The sequence below is a fragment of the Chiloscyllium plagiosum genome, chromosome 23 (genome assembly GCF_004010195.1).
Source record: "Chiloscyllium plagiosum isolate BGI_BamShark_2017 chromosome 23, ASM401019v2, whole genome shotgun sequence".
NCBI classification, from domain to species: Eukaryota; Metazoa; Chordata; class Chondrichthyes; order Orectolobiformes; family Hemiscylliidae; genus Chiloscyllium; species Chiloscyllium plagiosum.
The window spans coordinates 55,839,279-55,855,043 of record NC_057732.1 but is presented as its reverse complement, the minus strand read 5'-3'; the positions used below and the strand labels follow the sequence as shown (position 1 = coordinate 55,855,043).

General features: G+C 39.1%; 1 protein-coding gene across 4 annotated transcripts in view; it reads right to left on the bottom strand.

The window, feature by feature from the left end:
• The window catches only part of sema3ab (sema domain, immunoglobulin domain (Ig), short basic domain, secreted, (semaphorin) 3Ab), a 412,514-nt gene that overhangs the window by 33,529 nt on the left and 363,220 nt on the right, over nt 1-15,765 (bottom strand). For all 4 annotated transcript variants that reach the window (XM_043714215.1, XM_043714218.1, XM_043714217.1 and 1 more), the window contains 4 exons: nt 13,547-13,766; nt 10,409-10,500; nt 8,341-8,382; nt 2,275-2,432 (listed from right to left, as the gene is read on the bottom strand). In XM_043714215.1, the coding sequence (XP_043570150.1) occupies nt 2,275-2,432; nt 8,341-8,382; nt 10,409-10,500; nt 13,547-13,766 (512 nt within the window). The remainder of the gene's footprint in view (nt 1-2,274; nt 2,433-8,340; nt 8,383-10,408; nt 10,501-13,546; nt 13,767-15,765) is intronic.

Genomic DNA, 15,765 nt, shown 5'->3' with positions numbered 1-15,765 from the left:
ATTGTCTAGTTATCACCATTGTTAACAGCTAACCCGAGAATGCAACTTTAAAAAAAAGGGTTTTGTGATTTACACATGAAAGAAGTGAAACTATCACTGTATTCTAACAGATGAAAGGCTTAACAGACAATCAATTCTTCAATGTATAATTTCAGTTACATCACACTGCAAATTTTTGCTATAAATTCTGTGTTACGATTGAGCCCTCCACAATCACCTGATGAAGGAGCGTCGCTCCGAAAGCTAGTGTGCTTCCAATTAAACCTGTTGGACTATAACCTGGCGTTGTGTGATTTTTAACAGAATTATAATGAATTTGAATAGTCCAAATATCATAAACATTCTGAGAAAACTGAAACAGCTGAGCTCTTCTGGATGCAAAATGATTCTCTAACAAAGTCATCTTTGAGGATGCAAATAATTCATGGTCACAATTTTCACAATATTGAAGGGTATTGCCATAATTGGTCTGGGCAAGTTGTTCACAATATCACAGAAGGAAATAATGATGGGATAGCTGTTATAAATTAGCACAAAGAGGATTGTTTTTGCACAAGGAGTATGAGACTTGTGAAACTTGTAAAAGTGAGCACTAATGAAATTCATAATAAAAATGAATTAAAACAAAAAGTGCTGGAGAAATCATTAAATCTGGCAATCTGTGTTGCAAGAGGAACGAAGTTAACATTTTGAGTCTGATATGATGGCTATTCAGAGTTCTGAAGAAGAGTCACTTTAGACTCAAAATGTTACCTCTGCTTCATGCTGCCAAATCTGTTATGATTCTCCAGTAATTTCTGTTTTTATTTTAGATCTCCAGTATCCACTGTGTTTCACTTTTATAATTGTAAAAATGAGTTAATGAGGTAACTACCTCAGAGCAGTACAATATTCTTGCAACTCAATCACTGACACTTGGAAAATTAATGTTGCTCATTTGGTCATCTTCAGAGCCACAGTATATTGAGTTGTGTTAAAGATGTAGCAGTGGGTATGAGTGCAGACATCACTTGCTTGACCACAAACAGAGTTCTAAGAAATTCCACACTGTCCCTGAAGTTGACTGTGAAGGAGTCTCAGGAGATCATAGTGACCTTGAGGTGCATTGCCAAACATCACAACTACCTTTAGTACATATAAAACATTTTATTACTGTTTTGGGACTCTTTTCTCTGCTCTGACAGAAATAAAACTTTCACAAGCACCTGTAGGTTCCTCAGGTCAGTGATATGTCTGGAAGAGGTAAAAAGAGTTGCGTTTCCTCAAAATGGAATTTTAAATGATGAGCTGGCATATCAGTAATTTCCATTTGCTCAACATTTTGAAGTACAGAATATTTCTAATGATGTGGAGATGCCGGTGTTGGACTGGGGTGTACTAAGTTAAAAATTACACAACACCAGGTTATAGTCCAACAGGTTTACTTGGAAGCACTAGCTTTCGGAGCACTGCTCCTTCATCAGGTGGTTGTCTAACCCTAACCCAACTACCTGATGAAGGAGCAACGCTCCGAAAGCTAGTGTGCTTCCAAGTAAACCTGTTGGACTATAACCTGGTGTTGTGTGATTTTTAAGAATATTTCTAGACATTGACATTTTTCTTCTGTTGATGAATTATTTAGCTTGAGTTCTTGAACGAAGTTATGATTCTGATTGATCAGATCTATGTTCATGGTAAGTGCTGTTAGCGAATTTAAGATTCAAGCCTGGATGGACATGCACAGATCAAGACTCTGAATTTCTTATTTCAATCTAGGGCCTTTGTGGCTATGTAGCAAGAATATCAGATAGGAAATATTCAGTAATAGAGCCGTCCCATAGATTCACAAAAAACATAAAACTCAATCCCTACAGAGTTTTTCGAAAGAATTTGAGAATACCAGACTCTCCTTTGGTCACTGAATGGGAATCTGTCTTAGATGCTATGATGATGAGCAGCTGAAATACTGGATCATGAAACAAAATACTCTCGCCTGCAAACGCTTCTTTTAACATGGAAAGGGAACAATTGGTTTACTGAATTATAGCTGTCACAAAGGGACTAAGAGCAGGATTGTGACATATTGCCAAATGTAATTATGTTGACACCCTGGTGCTGTACTTCTGCTGTCAGCAGTGCCCATCTGCCTGGTATTTCCTCACTCACTGCTCATATAAATATTTACCATTGCTATGAAGGTTTCCAACTGAGGTTTTGTGCTACACACATCTTGCAAGCATCACTTTCCCAACCAGGAAAGGAGCAAATACCAAAGCCATCTGAAATTATTCCTACCTTTTGGCAGTGGGGAAATATCTGGAACATGAGAAGCCATCCCAGGCGCAGTAGGGGTCCCTAGCGAGGCAGCACTCTGCACATGCCTTTCCATAAACATCACATCGATGTAATGGGAGCTGGGAGACTCCGAGTGCAGAGCCAACGTACAGTTGTTGCTGAAAACAAGAGAGGAAATATTGGCGTGAGACATAGTTGGAGGGTGACAGGAGAAAGAAAAATGAGAGCTGAGTAGGAAATGTCACCTTCGCTCATCTGTGTTTGCTTTTGGATAAACAACAAGAAAGTCAAAAACCAAGATGGCCCTGTCAGAAGGGTTGCAGATGCTGATGCAGAGAATTAAGTCACAAAAATGAGTTGCTGACACCTTCCTTCACTTTACTGATGATCAACAGGAGACTGATGGGCCAGTAATTGGCCAGGCTGGATTTGTCCTGCTTTTTGTGGAAAGGACATACCTGGAGAGGTAGGTGCTAGTGTTGTAAGTGTACAAGAACAGCTTGGCTAGGGGAAAGTGGTGAGTTCTGGAGCATTAGTCTTCAGTATCATTGTAGGAATGTTGACAGGGCCTATAGTCCTTACAGCATCCAGTGCCTCCAACCGTTTATTGACACCACATGGACTGAATATAATTGGCTGAAAATGGGTATCTGTTCTGCTGGGGGCCACTGGAAGAGGTCATGTTCCTCTGATATGTTGGGCTCTTCCATCATTGAGGATAGGAGGTATTTGAGGAGCCTTCTCTTCCAGTGAGTTGTTTAATTGTCCACCATCATTTATGACTGGAAGTGGCAGGACTTCAGAGTTTAGAGTCATAGAGATGTATAGCATGGATACAGACCCTTCGGTCCAACCCGTCCATGCCGACCAGATATCCCAACCCAATCGAGTCCCACCTGCCAGCACCCGGCCCATATCCCTCCAAACCCTTACCATTCATATACCCATCCAGGTGCCTTTTTAAATGTTGTAATTGTACCAGCCTCCACCACATCCTCTGGCAGCTTATTCCAAACAAGTACCACTCTCTGCGTGAAAAAGTTGCCCCTTAGGTCTCCTATATATCTTTCCCCTCTCACCCTAAACCCTCTTATTCTGGACTCTCCCACCCCAGGGGAAAGACTTTGTCTATTTATCCTATCCATGCCCCTCATGATTTTATAAACCTCTATAAGGTCACCCCTCAGTCTCCGATGCTCCAGGGAAAACTGCCCCAGCCTATTTGACCTCTCCCTATAGCTCAAAACCTCCAACCCTGACAACATCTTTGTAAATCTTTTCTGAACTTTTTCAAGTTTCACAACATCAACATCATCTTTCCGACAGGAAGAATCTGATCTATTGATTGTGGGGTCATTTAGCTCTATCACTTGCTGCTTATGTTGCTTAGCATGAAAATTGTGCTGTTTGTGGCTTCACCAGGCTAACACCTCATCTTTAAGTATGTCTGGTGCTGCTTCTGGCATGTCCTCCTACACATTCCACTGAAACAGGGTTGATCTCTCAACTTGATTCTCTACACCTTTGCCCTGTTCCTTTCCTAATTACTAAAATATTTTACATGCAGTTCATTATCGCCAATGCCACCGCTTTGTCATGACCCTGACTGATCCTCTTGCAATCGGTCCCTGGTATACTTCAGTGGTAATTCCTTATTCATCTTAAAATATCATCCCCTTGAAACTGCTACACATTCCTTACAATCATTTGCTTTTTGTATCTCTTCCCATTTCCACACATTTTCAAAACTCCTGAACACAGTTGATTGAAAAGATGTTCATTAATTGATTTATTTTTGCTTACTAGCCTGAATGACATAAAACAATGGTCACCTGACCTCAAGTGTCCTTTTTGTTATACTTTATTAATCATTCACTTCTTATTCATTCAAAATAAATCCATTATATACAATGCCCTCATGAGCATCTTAATGAATTGCTTGCAAATTGAGTGCCTCATGAATACAATTGCAGTGGACAGACGTTCACTGTACGTTCCCAACAATGTAAAAGACATTCAAAATTCCTCAGTATTATTCAACACTCCTCAATTACATTGACTCTCACAAAACATCATCAGACATCCTTCAGCTATTGTCAGGCTCCTAACACATTATTAATCATGAGATTTTCTACTTTCTTGTCCTTTAATTTTATTCAAGGAGACTCCAAGTACTATTTTGAGTTTCATAATCCATTCTCATTTAGTAATCCTGCAGGTCCTTTAAAAAAAAATCATATCACACACCAACAGAAAATCTCAAGAATTTGGTGCAGGCGGCCATTCATCCATTTCCTCTGCTATTTAAGACCAGGACTGATTTCATTATTGTCCCAATTCCACTTTCCCAAAACTCTCAACCCCCGTGTTATTCACAAACCTGTCGAATTCAGTCATGAATACAGCAACCTGTACTGCTCTCTATGAAGAGGAGAGGAGATGGCTAAGGACAGATTGATAGAAGTTTGCAGTATCTTGAGAGGTTGCGGGAGAGTGGATAGGAAAAGGCTGTTCCTGCTTGTGAAAGGATTCAGAAGGAGAGTGCTCAGTTTTAAAGTGTTAGACACATTAAATAAATGGGAGGTGAATGCACTGTCTGGAAATCTGATGGAGGCAGGTTTAATGGAGGCATTCAAGAGGGGCATTGGGTGGTTCTTTAAATAGAAGCAATATTCAGCATTACAGGGAAAAGGCAGAAGATAATCAGTCAAAAAGCACAATGGGCCCAATGTCCTCATGCCATATCAGAGGAATTCTGTGAAGAGAAATCCACAGACTAACTATTCTCAGAACAAAGAAAATCTCTTCTACATCTTCAATGAGAAAGGCTTTATTTTTAATCTGTCCCTTCATTCACATCTCTCTCAAAAAGGGGGTAACAAACTCTCAGAATCCACCCCATGAAAGCCCCCTCAGGATCTTATGTTTCAATAAGATCACTATACATTTTTCTGAACTTAAATGGATATAGACTCAAGCTTCTTCATACCAGAGATCCGTTGTGAATATTTTCTAATGATGGGACCAAAACTGTACCCAAAATCCTAGGTACTGTTTGACTAAGAATGTGTCCAATTGTAGCAAAACTTTCTTTCTTTTGTATTCCATTCCTCTTACAATAAACACCCACTTTCCTTTGTGATTACTTGCTATACCTGTAGACAATACTAACCCTTCTTGTGTTGGGAAACCCAAAGCACTCTGTCTGGTGGAGATCTGATGTGGAGGTGCTAATGGTGGACTGGGTGGACAAAGTGAGAAGTCACATGACACCAAGTTCTGGTCCAACAGGTGAAGTCAGTTAAAGAATTCACCTGATGAAGGGGTAATGCTCTGAAAACTTGTGATTTCAAATAAATCTATTGGACCAAAATCTGGTGTTGTGTGACTTCTGACTTGGTGGAGATCTGCGATCTCTCTCCATTTAAATATTGTACAGCTTTCCTACTCTTTCTGCTACATTTTACACATTATACTCCACTTTACAATTTTTACCCAGTCACTTAACCTGTCTATATCCTTTTGTTGACTCCTTATAAATTTGTGACAGATTACTTTGCCTGCAATCTTTGAGTGATCAGTGAATTTAGCTCCAATATGTTTGACCCTTTCATCCACAGATAAATTTCATTAACAAGTCGTTGAAACCCCAGCGCTGATCCCCATTGTGTGTTATTGTTTGTCAACCCACAATGAACTAATTGTGCAGAATCTATGATAGGGGCCTGAGAGAGAAATATGGCAGGACGATGGGAAATGTCTGCTGAAGGCCTCTCTCATTGTTGGGAGCAACTCGCCTCAGCTTTTAATTAAGTTCCAGGCTTTGAGAGGAGATTCTTACTTATTAAAGAGAATTATTGCTTGTTAATGACCCTATTAACTGCACACCTTGCCTTATTAATGTGCAGCTTACCACCTGCTGAGAGTAAATCAAACATTAAGAATCATGAATATGGCAGTCAGAGTGGCTCCCTCCCAACCTCAGCTCACTGCTGGCTGGGAGGACACTCTATGTTTGAAACTGGGCACCAACATCTCAGGGCATTAGCACTGGCCATATGCACCCAATTTCCACAGACAATGCCATCTGACATGTGCCAGCCTCTAAAAGCCATCGTACCACTTCTCTGATCCACTACAGTTTTACCATGGCCATTTTCATCCTAAACTGCACATCTTTGGACTGTGGGCGGAAACCAGAGCACCCAGAGGAAACCCACGCAGATACAGGGAGAATGTGCAAACTACACATAGTCAGTCACTCGAGGCGGGAATTAAACCCAGGGCCCTGATACTGTGAGGGAGCAGTGCTAACCACTGTGTACAGGCAGTGAGTTGACAGCAATGAGGGTATGTAGGATTAGTAGTGTTGGGATTTGAGGTGGGTGAGAGTGAGTGAAGGTGGATATTATAGGTGATAATAAGGGTAGAGCGTGAGCCTTGTTGGGAGGTGGGTACAGGAGCAGAGTGAGGGTGAGATATCAGTGAGAAAATGTGGGCTGGTGGAATGGAGAAGGTCATTGATCTTCATCCTACAAAGCTGGGCATTCCTCCAGGAGGCTGAGATTGCACTGACCCAGGGTCAACCTCAGATTAGATGGCATGGTGTGGTGCTGTGGCCTCCAGAGGCAGTGCAGTAGGTAATGGACATCTGATTTTGCACCACTCCATCCAGTAGGACCTCTGATGCAGAACGCTGACAACGTCTCCACCTCTGGGAAAAATGTTGGGAACTCTGTAGGTCAGCTCCGGACTGATGGTGATTGTCTGGGTGCACACTGAGATTTTCATAATGCACAGACAGAGGGAACGCTGGTCCATTCTGGGATATTCCAGCAGTGGAGAATTGTTCTGGGAACATAGAATGTTGGAATCTTGCAGAGGGGGAGCCATCAGGGCAGGGTAGGTCATTAATGAGTTTACTAAGATACAGTGAGAGATCTCACTGGCTGTTGTAGAGAAATACCGTTCATGAGAAACACAACAAAACTGACACTTCAGCAAATAAATGTAAAATTCAAACCATTTCCCCTAACTCTCTGCTTCCAGTTAATTAACCAATCATCTGTTCAAGTTAATATATAACTGCCTACCATGAGCTCCTATTTTGTGTTTTGATGCGGCATCTTATGAAACATCTTTTGAAGATTTAAGAATATCATACCCACAAGTTCCCTTTCCCTGCTTGTGCACTTCTTTCTCAAAATACCCTGACATGTTCTTTGCATCAATCCTGTTATTCATACAGCAAAGCTTGAATTCCTGTGAACTCACAGCATGAGGCCAGGCCAGTGCACTGGACTGTTTGAAGAGATTTCAATAGTGAATCCTATCACATTGATAATAAAACATCTAAATTATCTGAAATATGGAAACCTAAGTAAAAATGTGAATGTATTTCAGAAAATCTGCCATTACTGAGAACTGTCAACCAATCAAGGACAAATCGAGTTTGAATTCCAACTTGATTAATGACTCCAGTATTTTACTAATTAAGGTAAAATATAAATGCAGGTTATTGTTGCACATGCCAGGGATATGGGCTGGGTAACATTGTCTGTACTCAGAGCTGCTCTTTACCTGAATATCCATTGACCTCTTCCTTTCACTTGGAAAAACTCAGAAGTCACATGGTACCAGATTATAGCCTAACAGGTTTATTTGAAATCACAAGCTTTTGGAGCACTACTCCTTTGTCATCTGATGATCCAACTCCGTTTATTCCATGACCCACCAACAACCTTGTGAAGGTGAGGAAGATTCCTGCCTCAGAATCAGGAAGACTTCCAGCTATCGTTTGGAGCATTCAGCTTGTTTACTGGACAGGTGGTTCTGCTAATACATGACGTTGTGTTCCTGTGCAAGCCCACGCTATACAAAAATTGCACAATATAAGTACACTTAACGTGTTGGCGATGTATTCATGTTATGACCAACACACACTTTAAAAGTTTTAAAAGTTCTAGAAAAGCATTCCCTATTTTCTCAATCGCAACACAGCCAATTCACATTAATGAAAGATGCATAATAGCAGAGCTACCTCTACAATATTGAACTAGATCTCACCTGTTTTGTAGAAATTTTCAGTGTTGTGATAGGTGTTGGCTCCTGTAAGATAAAAATGAAAATGTCACTGGTTTCTGTTTTTAGCTCATTATAAAGGTTTGAAATATCACAGTCATTGCTCATTGGAATATTTATTGACCTCATGGGGACAATTTAACAATACAGATCCAAGATAAGAAAACAGAAAGCCCATCAGTTAAATGCTTGTCCAATCATGCAAGTAACAATTTTTTGGTGACATTTTGTTGACATTTAGATTAATAACACAGGAAATTCAATCTTCAGTCACTTAATGATTCATGGTTATTTATAGCTTAATAGCCTAATGCTCATTTTAGAAACAGAAAAGTTTGTTCTTCCTTCAAATTCATTTCGAGAAGTTTAATGATGCAGTTACCCATGGAAGATATTTTCATTGAGTTTCTGCTTTGGGTGTAATTGGGAGATTGTGTGGGTGAAATGCGCTTCAAGTTCCCATGAAAATAATTTGCAATTTTACCAAGGTAAGAATATAAACCCATGGAATTAGCCAATGGAGCAAAATGATGGACCAAACAGCCTCTCTCCATGCTGTAAAAAAAAGTATAATCATTTCTTTCTTCTCATTAAAAGAGTACTCTTTGTATTTAAGAGTGGTCACCCAAAGTTTTATTAATAGAGCTAAAAGCTAGACTTTTTATAATTAAAATAAATATTTTCTATGAGTGAGCAGACCTCTGCCTATTCAAAGCTAAAAAGTCACAGAAAATTGCTTTTAAAAAATATATCATATAGAACTGTTTAATAGTTTCATTGGTGTATTCTGTCAATCAAATATTTGATGATATTCCAATTAGTACTTCTCTATTGAGAAAAATAATTTGATTTTTCTCCAGTAGATCGGGAGAATGCAGCAATATTGATCTCAGGATACAGTCACCCATCCATGCGTGTAGAAAGTGAGGTCTGCAGATGCTGGAGATCAGAGCTGGAAATGTGTTGCTGGAACAGCGCAGCAGGTCAGGCAGCATCCAGGGAACAGGAGAATCAACGTTTCGGGCATAAGCCCTTCTTCAGGAACAGGCCATGTTTTAAAACAGGCCTGTTTTATGCAAATTGAATCATGAACACGCAAGATAGATCACAGAAAATGCGATTATGAACAGTTGTGAGTCTCCCTCATCAATGCATTAAATCCCTTGAATTTGCGTGCTGCTTTGGCATATTCTGCCCAGATTTCAGTGGACCCTCAGCATAAAACTATCAGCAGTGAACAGGAAGCTCCCCTTACACAGGACATTCATCAAAACAGCTTCTCCTTCCAGACCATTCTGTGTTGTAGAGTTTAAACAGGAGGCTCACGCCAGTCAAGTGTAGTTTTATCTTTTATTGGTGAAAAATCAAATTCTGCTTTAAACACCAAATATTCATCCAATTTCTTCAGCTCCCTGTCACAAATGCTTTTTGTCAATGTGAGGACTTGGTCATTAAATTTAAGCCAAAATGCAAACAGAGAGCAAATTCTCATGAGCAGTACATGTAAAGTTAAGGCATGTACAATAACCTCCTATTGTTCCTTACCTACTGCTTTACATCAGTTTCCCTTTTCACTTCTGTATATTAAAGAAAATACTTTTAAAGTCTAACTATATTGCCTGCATTTTTCCAATTACTTTTATAAAACAGAAATCTGTAATTATCTAAAATCAAATTGCCTTATCTCAGAAAATGATTGTAATTTTTTTCCATGAATTGGAGATTATGTAAATATTCTTAGATCCAGGGTTAACTGCAGATTTTGTTGAATCACATCTGTTGAAGGCAATGGGATGATCACTAATGGGAGACTCATTAAATTTTAAACATGCATCAGATAATCAGAAATCAGCCAGAGATCAGAAAAGTCAAGCTGCGAGTAGAATCAGATACTATCAGCCTCCGTGTTTGCAACAAATGCCAGTCATCCTGTCATGGCTGGTGTGACCTCCTTGAGGAATACACCGAAGGGCAGAGATAGGATGACAGGTGGATTGCTAGTGCCTTTTGCAAGAGAAAGCTTTTGCTTAATGAGAAAACTAAGAATGCTCACCCTCAGCACTGCTAATTCCTCAAGTAAAACCTCCTCAAGATCGTGCCAGGTCTCCCGGGGAATAGAAACCACCTTCAAAACTATCCCCACATCTTAAGGGAATGAGATAGAAAACACAGTTTAGTTTATTATTCTGTTTGCATTTTATATTAAATGTTATTTTAATATTTGATAGAGATTGATGAAGAAGGTTCATTAGAATATACCACCTTGCTTTCAGTACACTCAACATCCAGTTTTCCTCAAATATGTACTTCATTGTTTTATTTCCAGAGATGCTTTTCTCACCATTCTGCTAGTCACTGTGAGAAACAAACTGTTGCACAGTTCTTTAATTTAAATTATGCAGCAGCATAAATAGATGTACATTCTCCTTATCCTTGTGGAAGGCTGAATTATCATTGTTCTAGTACTTCTAGTGAGGAGCGAAGCTCAAATCACTGCTGGCTGAAGAATGGGTTCAATATTGACACCTATTCTCCAATCCTCCCTCCATTTGATCATTCTAATAAGTTCTTGATCTCATGCCACTGACGGAATTATACAGAGCACATGACAATAAATGACAGAAATGAATAATAGTGCTACAGTTTACTGTCAATTTCAGCTCATGTTTGAAGTGAGGGTTGAACTCTCAATCTTCTACCTTGGTAAGAATGGAATAAATAGAAACAAGTTGGGGGGAAAGTGAATATTAAAGTATTAGGTGAACCATGATCAGTTTTGTTTAAGATCCTACTGCTGTGGAGGATGCAATGTGTGATCAACTTGTGCTGTTCCTTCTGATGTAGATACCACACCAAAACAGCATTCAGAGCATTGAGAAACTGAAAACGATCAAATTGAATTTGATAGTCCAGTGATTGAAGAGATTTTTAAATCTTTCTTCCTTTATTTCCAAAAAGATAGCATTTAGTTCAATCAGCATTATTCAATCTAGGCATTCCCCACACTTGAACCCCGAATGGTTGTCAGCAGATAATGTTATTGCAGGGACTATCCCAGTTAAGCCTGATAATTCCCTGACTTCATATTGATACATGTATGCGCTACAGCAGGAATGAATGGTAAATGACCAAGACCACTGAAATTCAGTTAACCTTCCTCTGCACTTACTAGGCTAGTCCCACCATAAAACTATCAACTTCCACTCTGAGTGAGAATCAAAACTGGGATCCAATTGGTTTGTACGCCTTCATATTCCCCGGCTCTTGTCCGAGAAAGATATTGAGGACTGAAATTATTTGCATCTGAAAGGCTTCTAGGAGCTGACTGAAGTCCATCCTTGAATGTTATAGGTCTCTGTTTATAACTTCTTTTATACAATAGGCATTTTATAAAACAGTTTAACAAAAATGTGGTCTGAAGAGAATAGATTGTTATTTGCATTTGTTAAACCAAAAGTAGAAAGTGAATTAAACAAAGACAGGAATCAATCTTTAACATATCATTGGCCTGGTAATTAACCCAAATTTTCTTTGAAAGTCTTTCAATTTGCCCAAAGTGAAAAGATGGGTCTTTTCAGATTAATTCTATCTGATAATGTTGTGTTTATTTTTATGAAATGAATTATCTCAAGGAAACATTATTTATAGTTAGAGTTTGACACCAGAAATATTGCACCTCTCCTGGGTTAAAAAAAAAATCATCTGGACAGTATTATTCAAATTTAGACATTTTTTATCAGCAATGTACTATGTATTTTCAAATGAAAATCTGGTCCTTTCTTTAATCTTCTGGAATAATCATTTGATTTGATTTATTGTTAAAATTTTTCAATCGTGTGAGGTCAGGGAAAAAATATGGAGCCTCAACTTCAGGACAACTAATCAGGCTGTTGGCAGAAAGCCATGATCTGATACCAAAGCTGAATACGTTAAAGATTTTACATTGACAAGTTCTCTGTAGCAGTGCACACATTTTCGAACACAATGCCTAAGGTCATTTTTACACTGATCTCACCTCCAGGCTAGCTGTAAAATTGCATTCCTGATTATTTTCAAATGCAGTGACTTCACCTTCAACATTCAGCTCACTGAATTGTCCCTGTTCATTGTTGCAAAGTTGTGCAGATAGTTTTGATGGAATTAACTATTTAATTGGTCTGTATGTGCAAACTGAGCTGGAACCTTGGTGTAGCATCACTTTGTTTTGATATGGAGAATGATATAATTATTAAATAATCAAGTAAAGACAAACAAACCAATTCAGACAAATCATAAACTGGGAGAATGGAGTTTGAACAGTTTGTCACAGCAGCCTGAGCGGTTTGTGGTGTAATGGTAGTGTCCCTATCTCTACACCAGAAGATCTGGAGTGATACGGTGGTTCAATGGTTTTCACTGTTACCTCACAGTGCCAGGGACCGGGTTCAATTCCAGCCTTGGGCGACTATCTGTGTGGAGTTTCCACATTCTCCCCGTGTCTGTATGTGTTTGCTCCAGGTTTCCTCCCACAGTCCAAACATGTGCAGGTTAGGTGAATTGGCCATGTTAAATTTCCCACAGTATTCAGGGCTGTGTAGGTGAGGTTCATTAGTTGAGTAATAGGGAGAATGGGTCTGGGTGGATGATTCTTTGGAGGGTCAGTGTGGACATGATGGACCTGTTTCCAAACTGCAGGGATTCTATGATCTGGGTTCAAACCCCCTAATGTCAAAGAGGTTAATGTTAAAAGGAATTGTAACAATATCTATTTCAAGTTATACCTGGATGCTTTATATTATAACGCACCTCATGCAATGTCAGTGAGAGTTTGATTCTGTTTTGAGGGCTGGATCTACCATCTAGAGAACTCCATGTATTTTTAATGACATTCTATGCCCAAAGTCTGGACTGGCAACACTGGCATGGACAGGGCATTCCACTAGTTAGCTCATACTGCTTACTGTGGGTGTCCTGCATATTGCAAGACAATTGCACTTGTGCTGCAACGTTCTGTCCAGGCTGTGCAGGGGGTGAGTGCTCATATGGGACTAATTGATCAAATAATGCTTAACATTTTTTGATTGAACCAAAATGTTTCTGTTTCAAACTCATGTTGCAGTGAAGCTTCAATATCTAAGCATATTTTATGAGTAAAAGGGAATGTAAGTGTACTTTTCCAAAGTGCTGAGCTAAATATGTTCAATGTTATTACCTGTTCCAATGAACATGACATCATACTGTCCATCTTCAGCTTCCACTCGATCAACAACTATCTGTGTGAATTGATAATCTACATCCGTCTTAATGACAATTGGGCGATTATTGATGGGCAACACTGGATTGTACATGGCTGGGTGACTTCTGGCAAATGTAATTACGTCATCAGGAAAGTCCTTTGTTGATTCAAGTCCTCCAAATGTTTTGCTAGGACACTTTAAAAGAACACATCAGTTGGGGAAAAATAACATAGAGCTAAAATTGACACTGTCAAAAGTATCAAACATTTATTCACAAATACAAACATACAAACAAGGAACCAGAGGAGGCCACTCAGATCTTTGGGCTTGCTCCCCCCTTCTATAAGATCACAGATGACCTGATTTTAACCTCAACTCTACATTCCTCATGTCCCACCTATAGTCTTTCATTCCCTCAATAATGTAGAATCTGTCTACCTCTGTATAAAAATATTTGTAGATAGAGAAAGAGAGATTTGATTAAGAGAGAAGGAAAAAATGAGGAAAAGAATTACAATTCCAATGACTATTAAAATCTATGTTATGGGATGCCAGACCAAATTAATTTTAATTGTAATGAATTAATAATAAAATCGTTACTGTAATTAATAATAATGAATTTTCAGTGCTGGAAAGGCTGACTGACAAGTAATTAACTTTTATCCCAGATAGGGTACTTGGACTTAAATTGACAATATTTCAGTGTAGGGCAGAGGTCTGTAAGAGCACACTGTGTGGAATCGAAAGGGTTAGGGCAATAATTCGTAGCTTCTTAAAACTGCACAAGACAGACCATTGTTTTTATTGTTGCAGGAGCCATATCTTGAGGTTGAGCTAATGGTGGAAGAGTGGATTAATGTGTCTATCTGTACACTGTCTGATCATGCTGTAGCATTCGGTCATAATTATCAAGGAGCACTATGAACTTTAGTCCTTGGAATGCTTTTTGATGATTGCATTGCATGGCAGACATTGGCCAGGATTGTAAAACATCAGATGAAAATGAATTACTCGCTTCTAAAGTAACCTTGGCACTTTGCACTTCATGAGGCTGAAAATATTTAATATCCACAGCAACATTTCCCAAAGCTGTCAGCCACAGTTTCTAGCACTGACACGTTCAGTTCTCATATGTTTGTACGCAACTGCTGAACATTTTAAATCACTCAATTGAACAATAAACCTGCCTTTCAGGTCAGTAACCTATACAGTAGGCTAGAAATATAACATCTTTTGTTAACAATTATGGACTAAAATCACACCTTGGAAAAATAATAAGGAACATTCTAGCGTGTCTTTTCAAGATTCATTCCTCACTGTTCTGAAAATGGTGGAAATCCATTTTTTTAAGCAACAGGTTCGAGAATGTTGCATAAATTCATATTTTATACTAATTGTTGGGAATTTGGTGAATTTGGGAGCAAATTGATTTAACTCTTGGGATTTCTATGTCCACATGACATTCCTTCACTGTCACTGGATAAAAGTCATGGAGCTTTCTTCCCAACAACACTGTGGCTGTCACATTCTCAAGGGACAATTAGGGGAAATCTATTTCCCTACTTCAATCTCACTACACCATATACACAATAACATCGTCAACCATGCATGCTTCACAAGGACAGACAAGACTTTTGCATCAACTATCCACATGGTCCAAACTAAACTTTACATCCACCAACAAGCTGCAATTTGATTAATACCTTCTATTGTCATTTAAGGCCTGGGGAAATGTTTGGAAGCAATGAACAGCTTGAAGTGATCAATAAACGAGGTAGACAGAAGGATATAAAATAGCACTGACATAGTGAGGGATTTTTAAGTACTTGTTGTAACAGCTAGAAACAGGTGATGAGAAAGAGAGTTAACTGATTTTTTTAGCTGGATATGGATGAGCTTTCTCGTATCTCATATACACTGATCCATTGGATACAATGATCCATTCAAAATTTTAATTTCCTGATGTAGCATTTGAAGAATTTTATTAGCACCTGTCAGAAATATGAAGATTCTGGATTAGTGGTGCTGGAAGGACACAGCTGTTCAGGCAGCATCCAAGGAGCAGCGAAATCAACGTTTAGGGCAAAAGCCCTTAATCAGGAATAAAGGCAGAGAGCCTGAAGCATGGGGAGATAAGCTAGAGGAGGGTGGGGGTGAGGAGAGAGTAGCATAGAGTACAATAGGTCAGTGGGGA